At 39.5% G+C, this 27,725-nt stretch overlaps 1 protein-coding gene across 1 annotated transcript; it reads left to right on the top strand.

Moving 5' to 3' along the window:
- Positions 1-13,252: 13,252 nt before the first annotated feature.
- Positions 13,253-27,596, top strand: LOC310987262 (GTPase IMAP family member 8-like; the record flags this gene model as incomplete). The annotated part of the gene is made up of 6 exons (XM_083973451.1): positions 13,253-13,347; positions 16,330-17,085; positions 17,942-17,950; positions 19,700-20,415; positions 27,180-27,341; positions 27,414-27,596. The coding sequence occupies exons 1-6, from the start codon at positions 13,332-13,334 to the stop codon at positions 27,594-27,596; spliced, it is 1,842 nt and encodes a 613-aa protein (XP_083829577.1). The 5' UTR covers positions 13,253-13,331.
- Between the last annotated feature and the right edge of the window lie 129 nt (positions 27,597-27,725).

The raw sequence follows: 27,725 nt of genomic DNA, 5'->3' as shown, positions 1-27,725 counted from the left end.
TTCCTGTCTCTCTTCACTGTCCTTTCAAAATAAAAGCATGGAAACGATCCTGAAAAACCCGCTGAGTCATGGTTAGTGAAGGTTCGTCAATGTCAGGACCAGGTCAATATAGTTCACTAAGACTAAAACTAAGACTAAAACACTAAAACTGAATAAAAACTACAACTAAGACTTAGACTGAATAAAACTACAACTAAGACTAAATAAAAACTAAATAAACTACAACTAAGACTAAGACTAAATAAAAACTACAACTAAGACTTAGACTGAATAAAAACTACAACTGAGATTAAACTAAGACTAAATAAAAACGAAATAAACTACAACTAAGACTAAGACTAAATAAAAACTACAACTACAACTAAGACTGAATAAAAACTACAACTGAGATTAAATAAAATCTACAACTAAGACTAAATAAAAACTAAATAAAAATTACAACTAAGACTAAAACTAAATAAAAACTAGTCAATTCCTCTAAAAAAAAAAACTAAACTAAAACTGCTTCACCACTTGTTGAACTCACTAAAACTAAACTGAAACTAAACTGAAAAAAAAGAAAACAGAGAAATTAAATAAAAACACAAACTAATGAACATGCAGCCTAAAGCTATCCCATAATAACCTGTAGCAGGACTCACAGAGATTAAATAAAAACACAAACTAATGAACATGTAGCCTGAAGCTATCCCATAATAACCTGTAGCAGGACTCACAGAGATTAAATAAAAACACAAACTAATGAACATGTAGCCTGAAGCTATCCCATAATAACCTGTAACAGGACTCACAGAGATCTGAGGCTCTTCAGGTTCTTCAGAGCAGCGGATGGAATCGACCTCAGCTCGTTGTTCTGCAGATTCCTGTCGATCAATAATCAAAAATAACCGATCAGTCACTTCACTGATGCTGCTCTGTCATTAGAGGGTTAAAGGGGGATTTCTACAATTCAGTTGCAGATATCCACTATGTGAATTACGGATATATGTAACTGAATTACGACTATTCCTATCCTAATTCCAGTTTGAGATTTATACAACGTCATTATGACTGGTAGTAATTCCAGTTACAGATATCTACAACTTCATTTCGCCTATAGTCCAAACTTAATTACCTACAGATATCTGAAAAGGGACATGTCGATATCTTTAATTGAGGTGAATTAAAGATATCTTGAACTGGAATTATGACTAGTCAGAATAAAATTGTAGATATCTCAAACTGGAATTAGTACTAGTCGTAATTCAGTTACAGATATCCATAATTCACACTGTGGATATCTGCAACTGAACTGTAGATATCTGTAATGACAAACCCCATACACATGAATGGTTAAAGTGACGTCATTTGTCCTAGGAAGGAAACGTAGTTGTGGATCTGAAATGTTCTTTTTGACGAGACAAAACTGAATCACAGATATCTTGAATGAAAAATCCAACTATTCAAAATGTAATTACCACAAGTCAGAAAGACGTTGTTGATGTCTACAATGTTAATTTCGGATAGTCAGACTTAGCTTTTAGTCTGAGTGGAGGCAGCTGCCTCCCATCACCCCCCACCACCCTGTTTGTGGAGGGTCCTCATTTAGCCTCATTTTAAACCAATTACTGTGAAGTGTGAGTGGGTTATAAAGTGATAATGTCTCCAACACCCTCACACTTACACACACACACACACACATACACACATACACACACGTCCCTGTAATTCTATCTTTGTGAGGACACTCATTAACATAGCCTAATGTATTCCCTATAGCCCCGTACCTTAACATTTACCATCCAAAACAAATGCCTAACCTTAACCATTACTCTTAACCTAATTTAAACCTAATTATAACCTAAAGTCTTAACCCTCAAACAGTCGTTGGAAACAGTGAGGACCGAAGGCCAAAACGTCCTCACTTGGTAAAAATGTCCCCGCTTTGTTGGTGAAAAACTCGTTAACGGTCCTCACAAGTAGTAGTAAACACACACACACATTTCCTTCATACTTGTGTTTTACCTCAGCTCCTTTGTGTTTGAGCTTTGTGATTTCATTGATTGATCATTTGATTGATTGATCACAGCAGGCCTCTCACAATGTTACCATAGCAACCACATAGCAACCACATAGGAACTTACAGCTGTGTGAGTCCAGTGAGGACAGTGAAGGCGTCTTCGTTGATCTGTGACAGACGGTTTCCTGCCAGTCGACTGGAAACACATAAAAAAACAAAGATAATCAATAGACTGATCAATAAACTGAATAAACTAATATGTATGTGTGCTTGTTTTTTTAATGGACCTTGAGTCTAATAATAAAGTATCTATCTATCTATCTATCTATCTATCTATCTATCTATCTATCTATCTAAACTGCTCAATACTGAGTTCATTTCACATCTCGAATCATAAAACTCTGAGTTTAAATCGACTGAAACTGAAAAACACAGAATTTGAATAAAGTAGTAAAGAAAAACTGAAGGTTTATTTAGTTGATATAAAAAGTGACATCAGGTCAGAAAACAGATTTTTATTTAATTTTTATTTTCTTTATCATTACTGTTATATGTTTGTTAATGTTGTTAACGGCTTCTGTGTTTGTCTTCTGTAATCTGTATTTTGTAAATTTTTATGCCGTTGCTGCGCTGCTTTCTCGGCCAGGTGGCCCCTTTAAAAAAAAACAGAGAAGTTAAAAATACAAAACAGAGAAGTTAAAAATACGAAAAACAGACCAGCATCTCCAACAATAACAAGATTTCACAACATTAAAAAGCATTAACATATTACACTTTAGATTATAGATTCATTTATACCTACAGATTATAAATGTCTTGTATAAATAACTGTGTTTTGTAACTTAACAGTTAAAGTCTGAGTTCGACCCGTTCGGTGTTTAAATCAAACTGTTAAGAGCATTAATGTGATTAAAAGTTAATGAGACACGTTAACGTTAATCACAGACTCGTTGATCATTAAACAGTAATTAACTAAACCTCCTTCATTTCCTTTAAAACGTCTTTAATGGTTTTCTGCTTCTGTTTGTTACTTTGTAAATGAGAATGAACCTGTTTCATCTCATTATTATCACATATCAATAACCTATGTCTTATCATTATATATGATAATAGTCTGACCACATTCAGACACATAGAACAGAAAACACACAAACATAAAATATTCTTTTTAAAAAGGGAAAAATCTAAAGAAAACCATCAAAATAAAACCGTATTAATTTGTTTGTTTTTCTGCAGAGAAAATGACAGAAGTTAATTTTCATGTGTTCATTCAATCTGTTCTGTTTTTCTGAAAATCAGTGAAAAAAAAATAAATTTTCAACTTTGTTTCATTAGAAAAATAAAAATGTATATATTTAATTCAGATTCCTAAATTAACAGAGATTTTAAAAAAAAATGTTTTATAGATTTTAATTTAAAAAAAACTTCAGTTGGTGAATTTTCAGGAATAAAATCTGACTCTTCAGTCTGATGGAGATAAAAGTTTTAAAATTAGATTTATTCAGTTTGATATGTATTGAATTAAAAAGTCTATAATATAATATAATATAATATAATATAATATAATATAATATAATATAATAGGCTATAATATAATATAATATAATAGGTATAAAAGAGTGTTTCTGTAGTTTGACTCTTCAGTCTCAGATGTCATTGTTCTGAAGTAATTTACTTTTACGTTTATTTTTGCTGCCTCACTCGTTTCACGGATTAATCAATAATTAGGCCTACTAATTAATAATTACTTGTTAATTATTATTTTTATTTTTATCAAACAGCTGATTAAACAGATTTTAATGCATCAGAAACTTTTCTACAAAAACTTCCTGCTCTGTTTTCATCTTTAAATTCACTGAATTCAAACATTTTTGATTCAAACTAAACAAAACTAAAACTAAAACTAAAAAACTAAAACTAAAATCACATTTCATATGTTTAACTGACCAACCAGGACCAGGACCAGGACCAGGATCTTGATCTGTTTTTTTCTGGTTTTCCTTTGGTGTTTTAATTCAAACATTAAAGAGAAAACTTGACGATTTAAATTGAAATAAATCTTTTACAGTTTCACAATCAAATATTCCATCATCATTATTATTTATTGATTATTATGAACATTAACGATAGATTTTAAAATCTTCTGAAAATCTAAATTTAATACAAACACGTACAAAGATGTTTATTGTTTTTATGGAACCTGCACATGGAGACTTTCAACTCTTTTTTTTCCAAAACTTAATTAAAACATTTTACAGTGTTTAACTTTTTCTACTCAGTATTTACATATATTCTATATTATATGTTATATATATTATGTATTCTATAGCCTATTGTCCTTGTACTTTCTCACACACGTCCTTGTTTCTGTGACAAAGTGACGTTTGTTTCATCTGCAGCAACGAAAATAAGTTAAAAACAGATGAAGTGATAATTAGATAATAAAACACAGACTGACACAAACGTTATATACCCTATATATTATATATATAATATTTTATTTACTGATTATTTAAATCAATGATTAATTATTAAAACACACACACACACAAAGCTTTTCTACCCTGTTTTTCCAACAAATGAGACTCAGTTAACGTTTAGTTGAAAGATAAAAATCAAATGTTAAAGTTGATTTTGACTCAATGAACAAGAGTAAAACAAATAATTTATATCTTAGTTTCAATGTTTCATCTGTAAATCTGATTAAATAAGTTTGACTAAAGTTTATTGAAATTATCTCAAGGTTTTTATGAAATCAAATAACCTTTAACATGAAGAAGGAGAGGAAGAAAAAGAGGGAGAAGAAAAAGAACGAGAAAATGAAGAAGAGGAAAATCAGAGAGAGGCAGAAAAAGTAGAAAAGAGAAAAGGAAGAACATAAAAAAGAATAAAAACAAAAAGAAGAGGAAGAAAAAGAAGAAAGGAGAAGAGGAAAAAGAAGAACAAAAGAGGAAAAGAAGAAAAACAAAAAGAAGAGGAAAAAGAAGAACAAAAGAGAAAAAGAAGAAGAAAAACAAAAAGAAGAGGAAAAAGAAGAACAAAAGAGGAAACAAAGAAAAAGAAAAAGAAGATTTTTTTGATTTTTCAAACACACTTTATTTCCATGTCAGTTACGTTTTCCAGTTTTTCTAAAGTGCTGCAGTGATCAAAGACAGTGCTAGTTTACATACATAAATAAAACTGATAAATATATAAACCATACGACTCTACTCGGAGAGAAAAAGTGCAGAAAAAGAAGAGGAAGAAAAGGAAAAAGAAGAACAAAAGAGGAAAAGAAGAAAATAAAAAAGAGGAAGAAGCAGAGGAAGAGGAGGATGAAAAAAGAAAGTTTAAACAACAGATGTTTGATGTGCACAGTAGGGAAGACGGGGGTGGTTAAATTAAATTAAATTAAATTAAATGGATTAAATAAATACATAAATAGTAAAGGACAAATGTAGGACTGTTGAGGGAGTTATTACTATTATGATTAATAACAGATTATTTTGACAACATTACCTAGGCTACTCCAGTTACAGTTAATGAGAACAAAATACAATATTCTTTTGGCAAAATACATTTATTGCCATATGAACAATATGAAAAAACTAACTAACATCAAGTTGGTGTCATCAACTCTTGACACAGAAGCATCTTGATATGAACAGGAATAATAATAATTCTCAAGCAAAAACTTAAATCACAGTTGCACTACAGACCAGGGTTAAGGTCATATACATTTCACAGTTCAAAGCCACATTAGGGAGAAATGAACAGTAAACTATCGGGGATATTTGAGTGAGCAACTTTTTTTGTCTTCTGGGCAAAGAGGTGGAGCAGTAAAACACCTTAGAGGGAACAGTGGTCTGGTGTGAATTAACACTACAAAAAAAACAAAAAAAAAAGAAAAAGAAGAGGAAGAAAAAGAAAAAGAAGAACAAAAGAAAACTAGAGAATGCATTTCCTGGAGGAAATACGGGTGAATGCTGAAAGCTGAATGAGCTGAATAAATTGTTGAAACTATGCTGAATTAAGTTAAGAAACTGCTGAAGAAATCTTGAAGAGATGAAACAATATATGAAGAATATGAAATGGTTTGAAATGACTTGAATTGTTGAAGATCAGTAGCCTATGAAGAAATTGAAAGTCTGAAGTCTACTCAGATTTACTTAAAACTGACAGTTTGAAAACATTTTTGAACCATTACTAATGTAGATGAAACAATATCTGAAGAGTAAAAGTAGAAGATGAAAGACGGAGGATGTATGAAATGCGTGGTAATTACTTGAATTAGTGAAGAATAGAATAGTATGAATGAATTGAAAAGCTTGAGTCTACTCAAATAAGTTTAAGGTCATAAATTTCACAGTTCGAAGCCACATTAGGGAGAAATAAACAGTAAACTAGTCGGATATTTGAGTGTGCAACTTTTTTTGTCTTCTGGGCAAAGAGGTGGAGAGCAGAGTGCAATTGCACAGTAAAACACCTTGGGAACAGTGGTCTGGTGTGAATTAACACTACATAAAAAAACAAAAAAAGAAAAAGAAGAGGAAGAAAAAGAAAAAGAAGAACAAAAGAAAATCAAAAAGTGGAAGAAGCAGATTCTTCCTGGGGTCAAAACGTCTTACAAACATTTCTGTTTCAGACTTTAACACAGAACGTTCAACACAGATCATCATCATTAATACAGTGAACAACAGCAACACAAAACATAAAAAAAAAAGCTCACATCTCATTTACAAACTGTTCTTAAAGTACAAAGAAACAGAAATCATGCATTATTTTAGAAACATGCAACTGTCTCTAATGGTCAGAGAGTCACTCCTTCTTGTAAAAACAAATCCATCTTTACTCCCTGTTTAAAAGAAGCTGCACTACACTGCAAAAACTCAAATATCTTACCAAGAATATTTATGTCTTATTTCGAGTCAAAATGTAATTTCTAGTCAGAGCAAATCTCATTATAGGCTACTTAAAATAAGAAACATCGCATTAAAAAGTAGCTTGTTTTTAGACACTTTTTACTTCTTTCAAGCAGATTTTCATTTGAAATAAGTAGAAAAATCTGATAGTGGAGCAAGTTTTTCTTTCTTATTATAAACACAAAAAACTTACTTTCACTGGCAGATTTTTCTACTTATTTCAAGTGAATATTTGTTTGAAACAAGTGAAAATTATCTAAAAGCAAGTAATTTCTTAGGTGATGAGTCTTAGTTTTGACTAGAAATTAGACATTTTGACAAAAAAAAGGACAAATATTCTTGGAAAGATTTTGAATTTTTGCAGTGTACCTTCTTGCATCAAAAATCTCAGCAGAGAATTCCATGCAGCCATCGCTCTATAATAAACAGTTTTTTGTTTTGCGTTTGTTCTACATGGGAGCAACAGGAAACGACCTTCTGAAGACTGCTGAGTAGAGTAGTTATGACTTTCAGAAAAAAACAAACACTAATTTATTATAAAAAAATACTGTTTTTTTTGTCATCGTGACATTTTTTTTTTTACAAAACAAGCCAGAGAACGATGGTAGGTACTCACAGGGCGGAGGTGAAGCTGCTCAGGTCGGAGGGAACAGATCTCAGACCAGCGCCGTCACAGTCCACGGTCGTCTGCTGCTGCTGCTGCTGCTTCGTGGCCTCGGCCTCTTCACACCTGCACTCAGCTGGACAGGTGCTGCTGCTGCTGCTGCTGTGGAGGCCCCGCCCCCCCACACAGGTGAGGAGCAGCAGCGTTGTCACGGCACCCGCTGACAGAAACATGAGGAGAGACTGAGCTGCAGGAGGAGGGAGGCAGCAGCTCCATCACCAGGAGGAGGAGGAGGAGGAGGAGGAGGAGGAGGAAGAGGAGGAGGAGGAGGAGGAGGAAGAGGAGAAGTCCTGCTGTCGCTCTGCTGCCACCTGCTGTCCTCTGGGAGCGACTGCAGACTAGACCAGTGGTTCTCAACCTTTTTGTACATCAAGGACCCCTAAATTGACACAAATTAGACCACGGACCCCCATTAGACCAAATTTAGAAATAAACACCAGAAATACACAAATATTTGTTCAGAGACTGAAGGACATTACTTTTTTAATAAAAAAGTAATGCTCCTCCTCTGTTTAGGGATGGTTTATCTACTTTTACATAGATGGCTTCTTTAACTCCTCTTTCAAACCATCTGTCCTCTCTGTCTAGGATTTGGACATTGCTGTCCTCAAAGGAGTGGGCTTTCTCCTTGAGATGTAAATGGACGGCAGAGTCCAGTCCTGAGGAGTTTGCTCTCCTGTGTTGGGCCATGCGTTTATGCAGTGGTTGTTTTGTTTCTCCATTGTAGAGGTCTTTGCATTCCTCGTTGCATTGGACTGCATACACCAGATTGCTTTTGTGGGTGTGTGGTGTTCTGTCCTTGGGGTGTACCAGTCTCTGTCTGAGTGTGTTGCTGGGTTTGAAATACACAGGGATACGGTGTTTGTTAAAGATCCTCCTGATGTGTGTTGCCTCTGTGCCGTCCAAGAGTTCACTTGTGTCGTTCTATGTCTTGGGTTTCTCCTGTATTTTACTGTGATCTGTATTTTATTGTGATTTGTATTGTGAGTTTTATGTTGGGACTACAGATGGAAATGAGCCCTAGTGGCTAAATCTGGTACAACCATCTCTTCTTTGTTCTAAAACTGATTAATGGTATTGTACACTGTCCTGTAATAATAAACTAAACTAATCCAAGTTTCTCTGATACCCCAGCCACATATGGAATGACTATGTTGTTTCTCTTGTTTTGTTTTTCTTTCTCAACCACTTTGCTGGTTTTCTTTCTGGAAGCGGCTGCCGTTTTCACAAAAGTCCAGCTGGGGTAACCACAAGTTGTGAGAGCGCCTCCCAGGTGCTTGTGTTCTTCAGCAAGAAAATAAATGATTTCTTCTCATTCCAGAGTTGTCTGATTGAACTCACCAACTTACTAACTAGCTAATAACTAACAAGTTTGTTAGCTATAGCTTCTTTCTTTTTTCTTCTTCTTTTTCTTTTCTTTTTTATCTCTGCTTTTATCTCTGTTTTTTTTTTTTTTTTTTATCTCTGTAGACTTGACTTGCAGTTTTTCTTTGTCCATGAGCTGATCACATGATCATGTCTCAGTCAATCAGATCTCAGGTATCCTCACAGTTTGGTGTCTCAGGGACAAAGTTCAGAAAAACTATAAAATGATCAGTATTCTTATCTAAACACTCACTCATTAATTTTCTATACCGCTTATCCTGCACTAGGGTCACGGGTGAGCTGGAGCCCATCCCAGCCGACTTCGGGCACACCCTGGACAGGTCGCCAGTCTATCGCAGGGCCAACATATATATAGACAGACAACCATTCACACTCGATACTAGATAAGTATTCTTATCTAAACAGTTAACAGTTTTTAGTGCACATTATAGTTTGTTACGTTATTACACTGACTGTACAGCTTCATGGAGTTTAATTATTTTATGTTCTTATTTTAATTTTTTTCACTGCTGACTCTAAAACAACAAATAAAATAATAAAACCTCTTTCTTACTTGTAAAACAAGAGTTTAATTAGATCAAACTGCTCAGCAACACTAAAAATGAAGCTTTGAGATAAGTAATTTGAGAGATTTCCATCACCAGTGATCATGCCATGCTTACTGATGGATGAGTGGCATTGGCAGATGGACGATGAGAGACTCGGCAACAGCCATTCCGACATCCCACCAGTCCGACATAGGCCTCTAATTGTCTAAATGGCAACACTTAATTGTCTATCAAACGTCCCATCATTCCGACAATTTTTGCCTCCTATGGTCGGAATGACGGTATTTTTTTCTTTTTTTAAACATCCTGCCTTTCCGACAATTACTTTAATAGCGTATTTTTTCCCCAAAAGATTTTGCACTGGTTGGGTTTTAGGCAATGAAGAAAGGAGTTGGTTAAGTTTAGTAAAAAGACCTGGTAGAGGCTAGACAGGCAGACTAGTCCCTGTCTGTGCTCTGTTGAGTAACGCACATTTCCTTGTATGGAAAGCCTTGTCGGAATGGTGGGACGTTTGCGTGTTGGAATAGCGGTATGTTGGAATGGTGGTTTGTCTAAATGGTGGCATGTCGGAGTGGTGGGATGTCAGAATGGTGGGATGTCTGAATGGTGGGATGTCGGAGTGGTGGTATGGTGGGATGTCTGGATGGTGGGATGTCGGAGTGGTGGTATGGTGGGATGTCTGAATGGTGGCATGTCGGAGTGGTGGGATGTCAGAATGGTGGGATGTCGAAGTGGTGGTATGGTGGGATGTCTGGATGGTGGGATGTCGGAGTGGTGGTATGTCTGGATGGTGGGATGTCGGAGTGGTGGTATGTCTGGATGGTGGGATGTCGGAGTGGTGGGATGTCAGAATGGTGGGATGTCTGGATGGTGGGATGTCGGAGTGGTGGTATGGTGGGATGTCTGGATGGTGGGATGTCAGAGTGGTGGTATGGTGGGATGTTGTAATGGTGGGATGTCGGAATGGTGGAATGTCTAAATGGTGGAATGTTGGAATTGCTCATGTATGTTAAATGTATAACTGATGTCTGTTGCCACACAGTACTATGTGCTGGCACTATGCTGTGCCGAAAGCAAATTCTGCCGACTTGTTGTGCAGTCCTTAATAAATGAATTGAATTGAATTGGTGGGATGTTGGAATGACAGCATGTAACCGAGAGACTCAGGTCTGTCAGCTTGGACACTTGTCCGTGGGGAAGGATGGTGTAGAACAGGGATGTCAAACATGCGGCCCGTGGGCCAGAACCGGCCCTGCAGAGGGTCCAATCTGGCCCTCAGGATGAATTTGTCAAGTGCGAAAATTTGAACTTGCACATGTTTTTATCAAGAAATTTCAGGTGGTTCATAATATGTTTTGTAAAAGGATAGTTCAGTAACTGTAAAACATCTTATTAATGTACCAAAACAGAGGAAAATTTCAGTTTTTTAGATATATTTAAAGGTTATTATGCTGTTATTTTACTGGTCCGGCCCACTTGAGGTTAAATTGTGCTGTTTGTGGCCCCTGAACTAAATTGAGTTTGACATTTCTTTTTTTTTAAAGTATATTTTTTCGGCTTTTTGCTTTTATTTGATAGCGATGACAGTAGAGATAGACAGGAAATGGGGAGGCAGAGAGAGGGGGAATGACACGCAGGAAAGGTCTGCCCGACGCGGGATTCGAACCGGGGACGCCTGCGGCGAGGACTGTAGCCTCTACATGGGACGGCCGCTCTACCCACTGCGCCACGCACCGCCCCGAGTTTGACATTTCTGGTGTAGAAAGTCCACAAAGAACAGCCTTGTGTAGCTGCCCCACTGCCCCAGGTGGGTCGGGGCAGCATGGAGAGCTGTGGCAACAGCATCCTTTGTGGATCCGTAGGCTCTGTAGATGAACTGGTGTGTGTTCAAAGCTGGTGGCAAGCTGGCAATAATGTGACTCCACACCAGATTCTGTTTAAGTTTCCAAGTCGACCAATACGCAGACTCAGAGACGACTGGAACAAGGTAGCATTCAGCAGAAGTCGGGGTTTTATTGAGTTACACAACCAAATTTGACAAATGGCAAAGGCCACAGAATCCAACGTCCAAGCCAATGTCCCACCATTCCGACAAGGCTTTAATACAAGGAAATGTACGTTACTCAACAGGCTCCTCCCTTCTTTAAGACATGCTGATAGATTCATTTTTAGTGTTGCTGAGCAGTTTGATCTAATTAAACTCTTGAAAGGGGTTCTAGAAAGGGGTTTTATTATTTTATTTGTTTTTTTCAGCAGTGAAACAAAAAAAAACATTAAATAATGAAACTCTATAAAGCTGTACAGTCAGTGTAATAACATAACACACTATAAAATACAGTAAGATGTGCACTAAAACTGTTAACTGTTTAGATAAGAATAATGATTGTTTTACAGTTTTCTGAACTTTGTCCTGAGACACTAAACTCTGAGGAGACCTGAGGTCTGATTGACTGAGACATGATTACAGGTCCATAGGAGGCAAAAATTGTCGGAATGATGGGACGTTTGATAGAAAATTAAGTGTTGCCATTTAGACAATTAGAGGCCTATGTTGGACTGGTGGGATGTCGGAATGGCGGTTGCCCCCCGACTTAGAGATCCAGCCTTTTAATATTTTTGGCAACACTTTAGCATGTGTTCCAAGAACTGCAGTTGTTCTAACAGGACCCAACCGGTTCTGTTGCTCCACATGGTCAGCTTGACCTGGCCCCATTTCAACTACTGTTAAGATGTATGGTGGATTGTATGGTGGATTGTAGAAACAGAATCGCCCTTTGGGGATTAATAAAGTTTCCTGTAACTGTAACTTGGTATTCACTCACACAATTAACTCAAACAGACTATTTTGTTATTTTCACTTACAGCCCGGGCGGGGATTGAACCAACACCTCCCGGGTAAGAGTCACGCGCGCTTGCCAGTCACCCAAAGGGACATCCCCTTGGCCAAGTAGCCAGGGCGCATGATCAATTGGAGGCATAGTGACAGGACCACCACTGTCACATTTGGCAGTTGGATTATGATAGAGAACTTCCTGGACAGGGACTGATTGAAGATCCTGGTGGTGAAGACCCCTGCCAGCTGGTCTATGCAGTCTCAGTACCCGTCCAGTGACACCGTCGGCTCCTGTTTGAGGGGCCGCTGACAGGTGGATGTGGTGTGCCCACCCCGAGTCCCCCTCAAAGCAGGCATAGAAGAGGTTCAACTCGTCTACCAACAAGGAATCGCCCTCAGCAGCTGTGAGGTTACCGGATTTGCAGCTTGTGATGTGCTGGACCCCCTGCTATACCTTCCTGGTGTTGTTGCTGCCTACATGGTCCTCTATCCTTCTATCCTTCTATCCTCCTGTAGTCTGCCTTGGCCTTTCAGATGCCTCTCTTCAGGTTAGCTCTGCCCATGGCCATGGTGACATGGAATGTGTTCATCTATAATGTTGTACTGTCCGGCTGCAATAAAGGAAGAATTAAGAGATTTAAACTTGAATCAAACTTGCTGAGTTTCCCAAAACAACTTCACATTGGACTGAGCTATAAACTGTGAATGTTTATCTGTTTGACAGTAAATCACTGTCGTTTTTTTCCAGCACTAAGATTCAAACGTTCAAAGGTTCTAATGTTTTCTGTGTATGCACTTTTATATCATAGTAGCACCTTGAGACTGTTTCACATGCAGCCACGTGAGTCATTTTATCAGGTGCCTTATATATTGCATATGTCAGTGCAGCTAGAGGGCGGGCTTTGGGGCTTGAAGACATATAAGAGCTTCAGCTGACATACTCTGAACTCTTCAACCCTTCACTCTTCTCCTGAGCTGCTGCACCTATTTTAACAGAAACATGAGCAAGGACTCAGGTGGGTGACATCTAATGTGTTATTAGTGTGAATGCTGAAAGCATTCACAGTATTGTTATTCTGTTCGGCCATTTTGTTTCTTTAAACTTATTATTATTAGTGTGAATGCTGACTATTGTTCTTCTGTTCGGCCATCTTCTTCCGCCTTTTTACGGTCTTCTTCTAGTCCTTCATACTTTGTGCTATTTCAACAATTCATATATCAAAACGTGCAGCTTTTTTTGAACTTTATCGGCATTACTTTTCTCTTTTTAACTATTTATACTTTTCAAAATATTTAACTTTTTCTGCAAATTAAACTCTAGACAAATTATTTTCTCCAGTTTTGTAGCCACACTTGTCTTCTGGCTAAAATTCTGGTCAAAAATGCAAAGAGACTTAGATAATAATTTAAAATATTTTTTAAATGCAGCCAGGGAGCTCTCTGCTCTCATTCAGCCCAATGCATTTTTTTCACAGCAGCAGGAGAAGGAGCTCAACTTTGTAACTTCTCCACAACTCTGTCTGTAGTCCAGTTGGTAAGGTGGCCGCTTGCCAACCCCAAGGTCACTAGTTCGAATCCAGGCTGAGCAATCTTGTTATGTGATGTTGAATTCTGCTCCCCTCCCCCACCCTCAATTGGTTACAGGTGTTTGTTAAGTGACGCATTAAATGCTTCTGCCACCGTTTGCAGCACATCATCACATTACAATGGCAACATGCTTATGTCTGTGCTCTCTGTGGCGAGGTGGCAGAGTAAAGGTTTATTGATAATGAGGTCATGGGTTCGATTCCTGCCTCATTCATGTCGTACTTTCTGCTAGAGACTTCATTCAAATTCTGATTTGTAGACAAACTTCTAATGGCTCATTTATGATGCTTTTTTAAGCATCATTGAAAAATCTCACATTCATCAAAGTCTCAACCTCTGCTTCATCGGAAGTGTTGGAATGGCCTAGTGGATAAGGTTCCTGCCATCCAACCACATGGTCACAGGTTCAAATCCCACCTGAGCAGTGTTGTTAGTGTGTCAGCAACTTTGAACTTTAACCAATACCACTTGGTCTGGTCACATGATCAAACTTGATAATGCATATGCGCCCCCACCTATTCTCTTTACCTCTTTCAATCTTGGTTTGTGTTAACATGTTTCTTGTTTATACCACTGCACTAAGATTGATTTGCACTGGAACTACAGCTTTGGGCTCGTTAACTTCAGAGTGAGACAGAGTGCAGTTCATCAACAGACAACAGTCTCTGCAACTGTGTGTACACTGTGGCCTAGAGGCAGAGTGAAAGTCTGCTGACCATGAGGTTGTGGGTTCGATACCTACCTTGGTCAACCATTTGAATGGTGATCACTGCTTGCACTATTTGCTAATTCTGCAACAGCGTTCAGCTGCTTTCAGCATTCACACGCATTTCCATCAGGAATGCTACTTTATCTAGTTAGTGTGAATGCTGAAAGCATTCACAGTATTGTTATTCTGTTCGGCCATTTTATTTCTTTAAACTTATTATTCTGAGTCCATACACACATATCCAACACACACACACACAAATGGACACACACTGACCATACACACATATCCAACACACACACACACACAAATGGACACACACTGACCACACACACATATCCAACACACACACACAAATGGACACACACTGACCATACACACACACACACACACACACAAATGGACACACATTGACCATACACACATATCCCACACAGACACAAATGGACACACACTGACCATACACACATATCCAACACACACACACACACACACACACACAAATGGACACACACTGACCATACACACATATCCAACACACACACACACAAATGGACACACACTGACCATACACACATATCCAACACACACACACACACACACAAATGGACACACACTCACCATACACACACATCCAACACACACACACACACACACACACACACACACACACACACACACACACACACACACACACACACACACACACAAATGGACACACACTCACCATGCACACACACAATTTACACAATTACACACAGACACACACACACACACACACACACACACACACACACTTTTCCTACAGTTGTCTGACTGTTTTGTATGTACCTCTCTATCTTCCTGTTGTAGTTAATGGACTCGTTGCTGTTAATTTTGTTCTTTAGCTATTTAAACTGAAAATACACATTTCCCCATTTTGGTCATGTTGAACACATTGTTTTACACGTATCCTAAACTACTGAGGCTCTTCTCAACCATTTCACACCATTAAACCCGCTGTTTACATGTTCTACTCCTCAGCTAATGCTCGATCTATATTCTTCAACAATGTTCTTCTGCTGTCAGTTTACAATGTATTTCAGTAGGCATTAACTTTTTTCCTAATTCAGGAATTTTTCAAACTCTTCTTTGACAATTCAAGTAATTTCCAGCCATTTCATACAAAGTCTCACATCTTCTACTTTTAAATATATTCTCAGCCATTGCTTCGGCTATGTTAGTGCTGGTTCATCAGTTGTCCTTCCTGTCAGGTTAGCTGCAGATTTCAACTATTTAACCATTACATTTAAACATGCAGAATTTCAATGTTTTCTTCTCCCTTTAGCATTTCTACTGCTTTTTACCTTGAAAAGGCATTCATCTCACACTACAAGTTATATGTTTCAGCTTTTTCCCTCCTAGGGATGAATAAATTATTCCTCTACTCTCTACTCTACTCTACTCTAGCATTAGTCTTTTCAACATTGCTTTAGCAGTTTCGTCAACTAATTTAGCATTGATTCAACAATTTCTTCAGCTCATTCAGCATTGCTTCAGCAACAGCGTTCAGCTGCTTTCAGCATTCACACGCATTTTCTGCAGGAAATGCTATCTTTTTCTAGTTGAAGTTAATGTGCCAAGCTAACGTTAGCTCTCCTGGTCCAGTTCCAGGAGGTTGCAGTGAGTCCTGTTACTCAGTGTTGCTCATTCTTCTCCACAGCTTCCACCAACATAACTAATGATGAGGAGCTGAGGATGGTGATGGTGGGGAAGACTGGGATTGGGAAGAGTGCGACTGGAAACACCATCCTGGGACGAAAGGTGTTTGACTCCAAGTTCAGCGCCAAGTCCATGACTGTGGACTGTTCAAAGAGCAGAGCCGTTGTAGATGAACAACCGGTCGCCGTCATTGACACTCCTGGACTGTTTGACACCAGGTTTGAGGAGGAAAGAACACAGAAAGATTTAAATCAGTGCATCTCCTATGCTTCTCCTGGACCACACATCTTCCTGGTGGTCATCAGACTGGGAAGGTTCACTGACGAAGAGAAGCAAACCGTGCAGAAGATCCAGGAGATCTTTGGTCAGGCTGCAGACAAGTACAGCATGGTCCTCTTCACCGGTGGTGACCTTCTTAAAGACGACGACATGACTGCTGAGGAGTTCTTGGATGGATCCTTAGATCTTAAGGAGCTGGTTGATAGATGTAACGGTCAGTACCACGTCTTTAATAACAGGCTGAAGAACCAGGAAGCTCGTTCTCAGGTCACTGAGCTGCTCCAGAAGATCAGAAGCATCGTCCGGAAGAACGGAGGAAGCCACTACACTAATGAGATGTTCCAGGAAGCTGAGAGGGCAATAGAAGAGGAGAAACAACAAATCCTGAAAGAACAAGAAGAGCAGATCCGCAAAGAGAAAGAGGAAATAGAGAGAAAAATTCAGGAAGAATACGAAGAAAAGATAAAAAAAATTCAGTGTGAAAATGAGGCCAAGATGAAAGAGATTCAAAGACTAAATGAGGAGAGAGAAAGGAGACAGAGAGAGGAAGCTCAAAGAATTCAAGAAGAAGCTAACGAAAGGGCCAGAGCTGCGGCTGAAAGCAATGCAAGACATAGAAAGAAGTGTGTGATCCTGTGATAAATTCAAAAAACAGCTCCTGTTTGTTGGTAACTTCAGCTTTTTTTTTATTATGTCAAATTAAATCTTTTTTAATCAATGTCAAATTCAGTCTATTAAAATCTAATCAGTCCCAATTTGCAGAGGTTCTGTCCAGGTCAAGGATGTAGTGGTAAAGGGATACGGAGGGAGTCGCCGCCCATCCACCCATTTTTTTCATAATGTTAAACAAAATTTCTGTGTGTTATTAATACCACTGTTATAATTTAGGTTGATGTATCTCAGATCAATCACACTGTGTCTCTAGTCTAGGATTAAAACTAAAATGCTGGATTATAATTGTATAACAGTAAACATAATGTTATTATGATGTGAGTGTCCATGAACCTCAGTGACTGATCTGAGAGCAGCTTGAGATGATGCAGAGGGTTGTTTTTACTGCTGAAGTGTAACTGAACTAAATCAATCAACGGTTGGATTCTAGTCTAATAAAGTTACTGTTATGGATCTGATCAGTAATTGACAGAGGATCAATAAAATAATGATCAGACTGAGTGGATGTTGTGTCATGTTTCACCTCATGTCATCTTGACATGTTCATGTTATATTCATAGTTAACTAACTACTAGTGTAACTGGTGCACGTCCACCACTTTATTCTGACAATGATTTATTTTCAAATCACACTGTGTACTAAATATGTTTTTCTGTGTGCAGATGTTCACAGTAAGTCAGCTACAATATATAGCACTGTCAGGATGTGGGGAAAGCAGGAGGACCCAAACGCAGGAGCGAACACCGGTATACTTGCAAATTGAGTTTAATAACTAACTAGAAAATTTCCTCTGGGGAAATTTTGAAAGGGCCACGGGGCTACTGCCGGTTTTGCCATCTCTGTCAACATGGGAATCAAACCCACGATCTTAAGGTCAAGACAGAGCTGATCAGACAGACACATGATCATCTTTCTATAAGCACTGATATGGAGGAGCTGTAACCACATTAGGTTACGTGTGTGTGTGTGTGTGTGTGTGTGTGTGTGTGTGTGTGGGTGTGTGTGTGTGTGTGTGTGTGTGGGTGTGTATGTAATCACATGAAGTTACCTGTGTGTGTGTGTGTGTGTGTGTGTGTAGGTGTGTGTGTGCGTGTGTGTAATCACATGAAGTTACCTGTGTGTGTTAGAGTGTGGGAGAGGAGTGCGCACTTACGCGTGCATTTGTATGTTACCTAGTGTGTGTGTGTGTGTGTGTCTGTAACTGTAATCACATGAAGCTGGTTCTAGAGTCTGTGTGTGTGTGTGTGTGTGTGTGTGTGTGTGTGTGTGTGTGTGTGTGTGTGTGTGTGTGTGTGTGTGTGTGTGTGTGTGTGTGTGTGTGTTATGAGCTGCATCCTGTGTCAGATTTAGCTGTGTCTGGCTGTTTTCGAAACCGCATACTACCGTACTGCCTACTACATACTGCGTTATATGTACTGTATACTGCATACTGAATGTAGGATTCAGTCTGCTACTTCAGCACCGACACCGTTCACACCGCAGTAACAGTATACAAGTTTCCCAGAATGCATTTCACGGCAACCGGTAGCAGTAGCTGTAAAACAGGCTAAAAGCTGTTTTATTTCTCGCTCTAGCGCTGTTATTATGGAACTTTATTAAAGCAGAAGTAAGTGATCCGGTCGTTTTGGCTAATGCTGCGTTCCAGGCAGGCTTTTGAAACCGTAAATTACAGCTTCAAGTCACAACTTACGACTTTGTAGCGTTCCAGGCAACCCACTCGTGTTTTTCCGACCTGTTTTACCTGTGAAAGTCACTATAACGGCCACTCGTAACTTCTGACCCGTGAACTCGTACCAGATCGAACTGGTACGACTTCACAGGTCGGAAAAACACGAGTTACGAGTTTCCTTGAACGCACCATAACAGTCCTCGTCCCTACGTCACCACATTCACGGCGTCCCTTGGCTGCACACACAGCCCTGCATGCCGTTCTCTCTCCTCATTGGATAAAAACTGTAGGATACGATAAATGTTTTCTCCTTGGCTCAGAGCAGAGCAGAGGGACTGACAGACCCGTGTTTCAGACCAAACACTCTATAGAAGTGATTGCTGTCGGAAGATACAACTATTTAAGACTTAGATTAACACAAAAATATCGCTTACTTCTGCTTTGGTGCACTTCCACCACTTAATTCTGACAATGATTTATTTTGTGCAGCTCGTAGAGGGAGGGTTTTAGTGCATGAAGTCTGAAGTCTTCAACCCTTCACTCTTCTCCTGAGCTGCTGCACCGACTGAACCAGATCCCACGGGAAACATGAGCAAGGAATTAGGTGGGTGACATCTAATGTGTTGTTGAAGTTAATGTGCCAAGCTAACGTTAGTTCCCCTGGTCCAGTTCCAGGAGGTGAGCTTCACTTCTCAGACCGACAACTGCCCCCTTGGTCCTGTTTCTCAGTGTTGCTCATTCTTCTCCACAGCTTCCAGCATCATAACTAATGATGAGGAGGTGAGGATGGTGATGGTGGGGAAGACTGGGATTGGGAAGAGTGCGACTGGAAACACCATCCTGGGACGAAAGGTGTTTGAGTCCAAGTTCAGTGCCAAGTCCTTGACTGTGGACTGTTCAAAGAGCAGAGCTGTTGTAGACGGACAACCGGTTGCCGTCATCGACACTCCTGGACTGTTTGATACCAGGTTTGATGAGGAGAAAACACTGAAATATTTAAATCAGTGCATCTCCTACGCTTCTCCTGGACCACACATCTTCCTGGTGGTCATCAGACTGGGCCGGTTCACTGCCGAGGAGAAGCAAAGCGTGCAGAAGGTCCAGGAGATCTTTGGTCAGGCTGCAGACAAGTACAGCATGGTCCTCTTCACCGGTGGTGACCTTATTGAAGACACGACTGTTGAAGAGTTCTTGGATGAATCCCCAGATCTCCAGGAGCTGGTTGCTAGATGTAACGGTCAGTACCACGTCTTTAATAACACGCTGAAGAACCAGGAAGCTCGTTCTCAGGTCACTGAGCTGCTGCAGAAGATCAGAAGCATCGTCCAGAAGAACGGAGGAAACCACTACACTAATGAGATGTTCCAGGAAGCTGAGAGGGCAATCGAAGAGGAGAAACAACGAATCTTGAAAGAACAAGAAGAGCAGATCCGCAAACAGAAAGCGGAAATAGGGAGAAAAATTCGGGTAGAATATGAAGAAAAGATTAGAAAAATTCAGTGTGAAAATGAGGCCAGGGAGAGAGAGATTCAAAAAAGAATACAAGAAGAATACGTCAGACAGCCTGTAACTGTGGCGCATCTGTTTCGAAAGTTTCATCTTTATGAATGAATTAATTAATCAAATTCAGTCCATCCAAATCTAATCACTTCATTATCCAGGTGTCTCTGAGACATCGTGTCCAACAGAAGACGACAGACGACCTGAAAACAAAATGGCCGCTGCCGTGACTGAGACATACGTAGCCTATATAAACACTGGCCTGTAAAATATAACAATAAATATTACAATAATAACACTGTTATAATGTAGGCTATCTCTCCTCAGTCACATTGTGTCTGTCCATGATTAAAAACCAAAATGCTGGATTGTTTTTGTATTTCAGCTACAAAGGTTTTCAAAATAAAACATGGCTGAGTCATAAAACCGGTTTGTCTTCATTTTAGACACTGGAAAACCATCAAGCTTAAACGTAACACCCTGAACGCTACCTGACAGCTACATGCTAAACCACAATGTAAACAAATCAAATATGCTAACTGTGCTAGCTGCTGCCTACACTAACCTTTCTAAAAGAAGCTAACTGTGCTAGCTGCTGCCTACACTAACCTTTCTAAAAGAAGCTAACTGTGCTAGCTGCTGCCTACACTAACCTTTCTAAAAGAAGCTAACTGTGCTAGCTGCTGCTTACACTTACCTTTCTAAAAGAAGCTAACTGTGCTAGCTGCTGCCTACACCAACCTTTCTAAAAGAAACTAACTGTGCTAGCTGCTGCCTAAATTAACTTTCTATAAGAAGCTAACTGTGCTAGCTGCTGCCTACATTAACCTTTCTATAAGAAGCTAACTGTGCTAGCTGCTGCCTACATTAACCTTTCTATAAGAAGCTAACTGTGCTAGCTGCTGCCTACATTAACCTTTCTATAAGAAGCTAACTGTGCTAGCTGCTGCCTACACCAACCTTTCTAAAAGAAGCTAACCATAGGCCTACACAAATCTGATATACGGCCATATATGTAAATAACATATGTGTGCTAGGCCTATATGTCTTTCACATAGCTAGGGTGGATTCGCCTAATGTGGGACACTGCCTAATGTGGGACACTTAAGCTTAAATGGGTGTAGGTCTTCCTATTGAGAGTGAGGAGTTGTCGTCACAGCTCAGAGCCCTAATACATCCATGTCAGAGCCCCTCCCCCCTTCTCCGCCATGATGGAAGGATTCTGGTGGCAAAAGCCTTACTAGTCCATGGGCAAAACAAAATCGTCTACTCCGTAATTTACTGTTTTACAATACCGGAAATCACTGCTGTGTTAAAAACTGCTCCAGTGATTTACTTTCTCCTTATTCTTTCTAGTAATTTGTTGATCTGTTGGCGCAAAAAAGAGCTAGAATTTAGTCCGTCTCTGTGCTGTTCTGATGACGTTGCCCCTGGCAACCGATAGCGTCTCCGACCATCGGCACGTGACTCCTCACTCTCAATAGCAAAAGAAAGTTAATGTAAATGTGGTCTCACACAAGCTGTGATATTGCATTATCAAAATCACATGACATCTCAAATGTCCAATCATAGATTTGGGAGGGAGAGCCTTCAAACCGGAGGCACCCTGTGTGAAGACCACCAAAATGCTAGTTACTTAGGGTTTGGACAAAAATAATGTTAAGGCCATAATTTATAAAAAAAAAAAAAAAAATTATTGCAATTTTTTGTCAAAATGTGTTTATAATATGCTGATGCATTAAAATATATCTTAATATGGTGTAACCATTCTCAATATTTAGCATTTTGATCAACATTTCTACTGTCCCACTTTAGGAAACATGCTTTCCTAAAGCGGGACAGGTGTTTTTTCCTAATTGTGGGACAGTGCTTTTCCAGGTAAAACTAATAGGTTGAACAATAACAATGATTGTTTACATGGTTTTATTGTTATAATGCATTGTTTTGAATATTTTACAATGAAAGAAAATTATATTTATTAACTGGAAGTGGTCATAATACTGTTAAAGGGGTAAATGGCTCTGATTTTTTTTCTTTCTTGTTTCTAAATCTTGTCTTTTTTGATAATGTTCATGAAAAATGTTGTGTTTAGAAGTAATCAAAGGATAGCACATTACTGATTAATTAAATGGAATGTATTTCAGATCACAGTGGCAAAAAAGAGTAAGGCAATGAGACAAAATCAGGGAAAGAAAACATGGGAAAAGAAAGGAAAATAATCAAGCAAGAGAACTCAACCAGTGGAAAAAAAGACAGGATGAGGGGAGACATTACTGAATATAGGGAGATCACTGAGGATGGTGGTGTCCCACAATTGAGGTTGTTGACCAGGGCTTGGAATGACCCTAGCGAAGGGTAAAAGGTCACATCCACCACACAATTGGTAGAAAACCATTAACACTATAGAAGATGAAGCAGAACTAGGACAATAAGTGATATTATTGAACACTGGTTTGCAATCTAGCATTTATCATGTAAATTAAGATGACTTTTAAACAGACTTTTTAGTGTCCCACATTAGGAGCATGACTGTCCCACATTAGGGAACAGAAATTGCCGCAAAAAACTTTGCAATCAGAGTTGAAATATGTATGGTATTTCTTTTAGGAGTGTGATATCAGAATTTTCTCTTTGGATTCCATTAGATCACAACCTAAGGATTTCAGAATGGTACAGGATGTAGATTGAAAGTGTTTGCTTCATATCGCAAAATAGCCTACACCAGAAGTCTAAATTGCAAAAAATGTCCCACATTAGGCGAATTCACCCTATATGTAGCACCTTTAGCCCTAGCTTGGAGAATTAAGGGATACTCACATCTCTCTAGGTCCGGTAGGAGTTGGGTGAATGACTCAAAAAGAGGAGTGGTTTGAACAGGTGATATTTTAATATTCATGGGAAAGAAAAAAAAACATTCACAGCTGGGTTGTGCACTGTGCACACACCCAAAATAAGGCGCCGCAAAATAAAATAAATAAATAAAAGAAAAGGAGAGTCCTGGGACACTGAGCTCTCCTGTTCTGGTGGGTTCTGCTCAGGATATCCAATGTGTGTGTTCTGTGTTTCAATGTCAATTCAGTTTCTTTGTTCTCCGTTTCTTATGAGATCTCATCTTTTTCTCAGTTCAAACATCAAATATATCACCAAAAATTAAAGGCTAGGGAGGCAGCTTTTTTTTGACAGTATTAGGCAAAAACTTACACACTAACCTTGGGGATAATGTAAATGAAGTGATGTGAAAAAAGATCAGACGTCTGCGTCTCCCCTAGGCTCTGTTTTCAGCCTGCAAAGAATCTACCCGTGACGGTTGATTTTGACCAATCACAGAGCAGCAGCCCTTATTCGTATTATTTGGACGTTTTAAAACGTAAGAAAGAGACGTTTTTTCTCTACTCGCTGCTCTGGCTGAGGGGATGAGAACCGTGTGGACTCAACTCAAAGCTTTTTTCTAGATTTCTGCCTCCCTTTCCTTTAAGGAAATACATTAAAACACAATAAATGAATTATTATGAATTAAAACAATTAGTTTTAACCATAAATGTAATAAGTTATTTATGAATTATCATATCAACAATAGTATTTTTAACAGATACATAGTTAATGCATCTTTTTTAACCTCTATTTATCTTTTATCATCAGTTTTTAACTATTTTAATTCACCTTTTTAATATTTAACTCTTTAACTTAAAATTAATTACAGTTTTTATACACAAAAGTGCAATGTCTTAACCAAAAATGAAATATACCACACCTAGAATGGTGCTGTAACCATTTGCAGTGGCTAATATAATAACACAAATAAGCAGTTCGAATGGCATAAAAAATAAATAACCAGCAGCTTCTCATTGCAAAACCGCATGGAACTTAGCTTTGGCTTAGCGATTAGCATGACTAAGCATAAACAATGGACAAAATAGCATTCCGAGCTAGCGGTTAACATGTCGCGGTTGCTAGTAGCATTAGCATTTCAAGCTAGCGGACTTTTTTCAGACGATAAACTACGGTAGAAAATACATAAAAGTAACAGAAAAACATTGAAAGGCATCATATGGCATATTTTAAGCAACCAACTTAACTTAAACCAAGTTAATGGCACAATAAATGCATTTTTTCCGTCTGAACGGCTACCGAACTGGAAGCTAACTGTGTGCTAACTCACCGGAGCCTCGTGCTTTTTACTCAAGGGGGTTTTTCTCCTCGGTTCACAGCTTATCGGGTTGAACCTGCCTGCGGACGTCTCTGCCGTTATCCGCAGCGATCTGCTTCTCTTTGCTTCGTGTTTGCTTTGTTTTTGCTACCGACTCCCTCGGTCTGGTCTGCTCTGCTGCTGTCTGTCTCGTGCATCGTGTCTGAGAGAAAATGGCGTCTGCTCTCACGTGCAGACTTCACGCGACACCTCACCAAGGGAACACTGCCATCTACTGGGGGTTTACTAGAACTGTCTAAATGACAAATACAGGGTTAGTAACCTGATTTTTCATGCTGGTTACATATACAGTACGTCTACTTATATTTCCACATATGTAGCCTACATACATGGCCATAGCCTATATCAGATTTGTGTATGGGCACTGATGTTGTGTGTCCTAAACCTGTTTTTAAGCTTATAGGCTTTCAACCATAGACTGTAAAAAGAACACACACACATATAGGAATATAACAGAGTAACATGTAGTGACATATATTATTATAACCCTACAAACTGGTACAGTCTGCATATTCCTGTTTCATGTGATCACTTTATATTTTTCTACATTTCAGAGTTAATATTTGACTTTTTTTTTAGTGGCCTAAATGTTCCTGTGAGAAACCAGAGGATGTTCCCCCTGTTCCAACCCACCTTCTACTGAACCGTCATTTACATTAGGTCATGTCTAATACTGTATATTAAATATATGATAATGTTTTATAGTGTAACTATGACCTGGACAAATTTCATTTTCATTTAATTTCTCCTTTATTTATTCAGGGAAGGTCAATTGAGAGCGAGCTCTCTTTTCAATGATGATTACAAAAACACAATTATACAATATAAATTCATCAAGGTCATGATCCACAATTACATAGCCTACAGGTTGTAGAACATTTGATAATAAGTTTTTTAAACAATCTAAGGAAATAAAATGATCCAGTTTCAGGCAGCTTTGTAGGTTATTCCACATTTGGGGGGCATAAAACTGAAAGGCAGTCTTCTTCCCTAATTCTGTCCTGACACTGGGAATTTGTAAAACCAAGGGGAAATGAGAATATTCACAGGCTTTTATAGTGTAGCTAGTGTTTTGTAACGGTGTGTTTTTACATGAACAGTGAATGCACCGTGTTTCTCTCTGTCCAGCTCTGATCCGTCCTCTCTCCGTCTGCACCCAAATTCTCACAGTTTAACTTTAATTTTTGCGCATTTGCTTTCTTCCGTTTGGAAAAAATTATATTATAGCGAACAATGAAACTATTTTTTTTCAGGTAAAACCTCTTTTAGGCCGTGAAAATAGGCCGTTTCTTTGGGTCCATTCACAACAATGTATGTTGTAAATCTCTGGGCAGGGCTATTATGGGCTGGCGTTGCTAACGGGAGGAGTGCAGAGAGTCTTCTACTGCAATTAAAGTAGGCTACTTACTGGGCGTTCACACCAAAAGCGACCGGAGCGACCGCGGCGACCAGCTGCCATTCATTTTCAATGTACACTGGCGATGAGGAGCGATGAGGAGCGACCGGTGGCGGGAGCGACGCGAGCGATGAAAGTTGGGAGAGATTGAACTTTATGCAAATGAGCAGCGGCGCGACCGCGGCGACAGCCAATAGCGGACTGGGATTCCCACAGCCGGAGAAATTGAGAGAGCCTGAATGGACACATCTGCAGCACAGCTTGAAAGTCCCGCCCCTTTGGTCGCTTGGTGCAAGGGCCTGCTAGAGCTGGCAATCGACGCGATAGGAGCGGCCAGGGCGACTACAGGCGATTTAATCGCTTTCGGTGTGAACGCACAGTTAGGGGCTATTTGTAGATCATACAACCACACTTTTTAAAAAAAATGCTACTATCCCTTTAAAGGGACAACGAGGAGTTTTGGAAAAGCGAAGCGTTTTCACACTACATTTATGAGCCTCCGCGCGCACCGTACATTTCTTTGACCGGCGCAAGACAGACTCATGTTTTCATTCATCAAAAATTAAAGTCAGAGGTTCAAAGAGGTTCACATACCATCGTAGTTCCGACCATAAACGGCGATGCGGCTGCGTTATTCTCATAACTCGCCATGAAGGAAACGCTGGTCGGCTCGACCAGCATTTCCACCACCACTAATAATAACAAAATAACGATAGAGACAGATCGATATATTTAGCGAAAATGGAGCCATTAACAAGTGTGGGTAGCGGAGATTCATCCACATTAACGTGAGACTTTTTTATAACCGAATAGAAACTCCTCGTTGTCCCTTTAAGACTTAGGCTATAACACAGAAATTCAGCTTACTTCTGCTTTAAATATATGATAATGTTTTATAGTGTAACTATGACCTGGACAAATGAGAATATTCACAGGTTTTTATAGTGTAGTGTTTTGTAACGGTGTGTTTTTACATGAACAGTGAATGCACCGTGTTTGTCTCGGTCCAGCTCTGATCCGTCCTCTCTCCGTCCGGACCCAAATTCTCACAGTTTAACTTTAATTTTTGCGCATTTGCTTTCTTCCGTTTTCCATGTCATTTCCTGTGATAAAACATGGTGGTCACAGCTCGGGGAGGCGACTGAGTCGGTGCAAAAAATTAAACGGGAAACTTCTTCTCCTCCTCCATCCATCCACCCAGCGGCCGCAGCTCGGTGCTCGACCAGCGGACACACGGCGCCGCTTCACCCGGGGGAGAGGCTCCGGATCCCCGCTGCAGCGCTGCACAAGGTGGGTCCCTGTCGGTCGGTCGGTCGGTAGCCACTGTGGCCAGTGAGTGAAAATGGCTTCCGAAAACTGCAGGCAGATTGCCAGCAGGCTGCAGCCGGAGAGGAGAGCCGGAGAGCGGCCGCTGTGGCGCAGCTCGCAGCGGCGGAACCGAACCGAGCCAAGCCGAGCCGAACCGAGCCGTGCCAGGTCTGGTCCGGAGTCAAAGTTACAGGGAACTTTAGTTTGTCCATGTTGGTGAAGTGTTTTCTAGTCTGACCCCCCCTCCTCCTCCTCCTCCAGACCGGAGGAGCAGGAGGGGGCGGGATCAGCTTAGTGTGGAAACATGATCAGGCAATAATCGATCAGCTCAGCGCGTCACACTGACGTCACATATTGACACAGGTT

This window comes from Trachurus trachurus, assembly GCF_905171665.1.
Source record: "Trachurus trachurus genome assembly, chromosome: 6".
NCBI lineage: Eukaryota > Metazoa > Chordata > Actinopteri > Carangiformes > Carangidae > Trachurus > Trachurus trachurus.
The sequence above is the reverse complement of the archived record's forward strand: the minus strand, read 5'-3'. Positions and strand labels throughout refer to the sequence as shown.